Raw genomic sequence first — 4,010 nt, forward strand, 5'->3', positions numbered from 1 at the left:
AGAACTGAAGAATAGCTTTTATAACATCATTTCCCACTGCATCCCAGTTAGCTTTGAAAAATTCCACAGGAAAGCCATCACCCCTAGGGGCTTTGTCAGCTGGTAGATCATTCAGAGCTTTTAAAGTTTCCTCCTTATTCACTGGTTTTATCAACCCCTGCTGTTCCTCCTTATTTAGACAATAACCATCTTTTGCAATGTCACTGTTCAAACAAGGCAATTCTGCAGCTTTTGTACCCAGCAGTTCTTGGAAAAAATTAATAAACTCATTCTGAATTTGGCTTGGATCAGTCAGCATAGTCCCTTGGTCATTACATATTGAAGATATATGATTCCTTGCTTGTCTAGTCTTCATTTGTGCAAGGAAATATCTTTTGTTTGATTCTCCCTTTGCTAACCATACAGCCTTAGACTTCTGTCTGAGCACCTCTTCATGTATGTTAGACCATTTCTCCAATTCAAGGATCAGCTCCCTCTCCTTTTGGATCAAATTTGGACTGTATAGATCAGAGTTCAGCAGTAGTTGAGTGTCCTGTAATCTCCCTCGAGTGTCTTCAACCTTCCTTTCCACATTTGATACCTCTTTCTGGAGGTGTCTTGTGTTTAGCTCAATAAGTTTGAGCTTTTTGCATATGCCATACATAGTGTTCCCAGGAACTTCATATTGTCATGTAGTTTTGGTCATTGCCTTGAATTCCTCATTTTGAAGAAGAATGTTAAGTAGTCTAAATGGCCTAGGAAGGTTTTGTCTTCTGCTCCCAGTGTTGACAATAATAGGAGAGTGGTCAGAGCATTCTGGGCTAAGATAAACTGCTTCCAATTGTCCATAATCATCAAACCATTTTGAATTTCCAAAGGCCCAATCTATCAAACTGTGTATTCTAACATGTGCATCTCTCTTATTACTCCATGAAAATAGATTCCCTGTTCTTTTTAGTTGACCAAGCCCTATGTCTTCAATACACTCCTGGAAATCCTTTACTTCATTTGGATGTATTGGGATACCATTTTGCCTATATTCACAGAAAGAACAGCATTGAAATCCCCCAGTACAATCCACGGATCAGCAATATTGTTATTCAAATTCCTTAGTCCTTGCCACAAGGCCCTCCTTTCATTTATGGTATTCAAGCCATAAACAAATGTTATCTGACTAGTAAAAGTTGATCCCTTGTCGTTTACTATGCAGTGCACAAATTGAGGCATAGATGTTACTATTTGCACTTCCACTTGTTGAGGCTTCCAAGCAATCCATATTCTACCATTTGGACTTTGAGTGTAATCAGCAGCTATTTCCCAATCATTCCCCATTTTCTTCTTCACTTTTTCAGCTTTATTAACTTTTACTTTTGCCTCAAGAACACCTATCAGAACTACCTTATTTGTAAGTAAGAAGGTCTTGAGTTCCTTCTGCTTAAAGGGCTTATTCAGCCCCCTTATGTTCCATGAGCAGAAGATCATGGAGGAATCTCCCTCGAAGGACACTGTTCCCTTATCACAGTTGAAGTGACTATCATTGGTTGAATTCTTAAAGCACTAAACTGATTTTGCCTCAACAGCCTCTCAATCTTTTAACTGTCTTCACACAATTGACTTTGTACTTCCTGTTCATGAGTGATTTCTAATTTTTTCTTGCCCCTGTTCTTGGCCTGTTGCACCTGGAATTCCAAACTCATGTGTTGATCTTTTTCATTTTGGTCACCAGTTGTTGCTTCTACTTCTTTTGGCAATTCTGATTGCGCTTGTTTTTCAGCATTTGTGGCTGGCTTTGTAGGCTGTTGATTCTCTTTTACTCTCCAGCCCATCTTCGGTTTCCTTGTTTGTTGTTTTCCCTTTTCAAGTGTGGTCTTCTTACATTCACCATTCTGATGCCCAATGTTCAAGCAGCTTTGACAGTACAAGGGTCTCCACTCATACTCAACGTTTTGCAGTTTACATTTACCTCCTGGTATTTCAATTGATACCTCTTCCGGAAGTTCAACTGAAACATCCATTTCAATTAGGATTCGTGCGTAGGACACTCTTTCCCCTTTGGTTGTTAGTTTATCCGTGCATATTGGCTTTCCCAAACAACTTGCAATTCGACAAGCTACTTGGTGCCCAGTATTCAACAGGTAGGTTTGGAAAAGTAACCCAAATTGGAATAACCTGGAGAGGTTCTTTGCTCATCTGAAATTCTGGTTCCCAATGCTTGAGCACCATAGGTCTGTTGTTAAATGTGAAGGGTCCATTCTGCAGTAGGGTCTCCTTATCATTCTCAGACATGAATCGAAAGATGAAATACCCATCGTTGTGCAGAAAGACTTGAGGAGTAACAACAAAGTTCCAAACCCCATACACATACTTCAACATTTCCTTGAATGTAGGGTTTCCCCCAATTACATAGCCAATTAGAGCCGACTTCCATTTCTGGCATTCCTCTTCAACTTCTGCTTGTACTAATTTTACGATTTTCCTCCCATCTGTCATTATTGGGGGAAAATAGTCTAATTTCATCCCTAATTATAGAGATCTGTTACCTTGCACAACTTCAGCCGCCGTAGGTTTTGTCATTTCCCCTATTGTAGAGAAGGTAAGTTTTCTTGCTACTGCTGCTGCGAATGTGCCTTCGTCTTGTTCTACAGGAGTGTTGATGTTCTCCGGTGGTCTTCCTTGCAAAATTGTTGGAGCACTTCCCATTCCTGTAAGCCATTGACCAAATTGCCTTGGTTCTAAGTCCTGAGGGATTTCATTTTCTGGTGTGATTATCCTAGTAGGTTCTTCCTGTTCTGTGGAGGGTGTTGACGTCGTCGGAATTCGTTTTCTCCGCCGAGCCATGGTTGAAGGCGCACGTTAACAATCGTTGACTAACATGCGCAGCCAACCCTTCCCTCGTAGCTTCTATCCCTTTTTCATTTTTCATTTTTAAATGATGGTTATATTTGTTTTTATACAATTATAATAATAATAAAATTGACTTATAATTTTATATAAATATAATATATACAAAAATAGGATATAAAATTAAAATTATAAAGATCTTAATATAAAAATTAATTATATACACAATATATCATAAATTAAAAGTCCAAAAAAAATAAAAAGATGAATAAAATAATAATAAATCAAATTTGGTCTATAATGGTGCAAGATTTGGTGTTCCATTGGAGCAAATTTTACACCAAATTTAGATTTGGTGCAAAAAAATAGTGCACCCTTGGAGATGCCCTAAGCAACAAATCATAGATATTTGAGTGGCTGTAGCCTATAAATCAATTCATTAAGGTTAAAATATGAATTCTAAAGATAAATTATTTTAAATAAAGAAAAGTAATATTTTTTTTTTGAGATTGACTAAAAAGAAAAGAGTGCCACATATATAGGAACGAAGGAAACAGATGATATGCATATTTTACTAGTGGCACATAAATCTATGATAGCACTAAAAGAACACACTCGACCTAAAGTAAATATATTAATATGAGTAAAATTGTATCTCAATTAATTGGTATCACCTATGTTAATCTTTTGAGATAACTTTTTTTCATATTATTTTTATTTACACATGTAAACCGATACATGGGAAGATTGACACTAGGGGTGTTCATGGTTCGGTTTGGATCGATTTTTCCCTAAAAAGAAACCAACCCAAGTAAGTCGGTTTTTCAAATATTAGAACCAAACAAAACCAATTAAGTCAGTTTTTTCTCGATTCGGTTTATGTCGGTTTTTCGGTTTTTTCGGTTATTTATCGGTTTTTTCTTAAATATAAGACATATACTACCAAACACATATTCCGGAGACCACATTTTCAATGTAACACTATCAAATTAATTGCACTTTGAGAAATCTATTATTTAACAAAATATATTGATGATAATTGAATCAAATAGTGATGAATAATTTAAGGACTCAATTAAAAATATATTATTTTTAACACGAAATGGATTCTTACACTTGACAAAAGAAAACTACCAATCAAACTAGAATGTAAAGGTAAAGAACTATACTTAAAGTGCAAACTATTAACA

At 36.3% G+C, this 4,010-nt stretch overlaps 1 protein-coding gene across 1 annotated transcript; it reads right to left on the bottom strand.

The window, feature by feature from the left end:
* Nucleotides 668-1,994, bottom strand: LOC109217052. The gene is made up of 3 exons (XM_019381286.1): nucleotides 1,602-1,994; nucleotides 1,061-1,491; nucleotides 668-1,013 (listed from the first exon to the last, which is right to left on the bottom strand). The coding sequence occupies exons 1-3, from the start codon at nucleotides 1,992-1,994 to the stop codon at nucleotides 668-670; spliced, it is 1,170 nt and encodes a 389-aa protein (XP_019236831.1).

Source organism: Nicotiana attenuata, chromosome 2 (genome assembly GCF_001879085.1).
Source record: "Nicotiana attenuata strain UT chromosome 2, NIATTr2, whole genome shotgun sequence".
In the NCBI taxonomy this organism is placed as follows: domain Eukaryota; kingdom Viridiplantae; phylum Streptophyta; class Magnoliopsida; order Solanales; family Solanaceae; genus Nicotiana; species Nicotiana attenuata.

Coding starts and splice junctions, on each gene's coding strand:
- LOC109217052 (XM_019381286.1), bottom strand. CDS start 1,994: ATGGATGTTTCAGTTGAACTTCCGGAAGAGGTATCAATTGAAATACCA. Junction 1,492..1,601: donor AAATCACTCATGAACAGGAA/GTACAAAGTCAA, acceptor AACTGTGATAAG/GGAACAGTGTCCTTCGAGGG. Junction 1,014..1,060: donor AATAACAATATTGCTGATCC/GTGGATTGTACT, acceptor CTGTGAATATAG/GCAAAATGGTATCCCAATAC.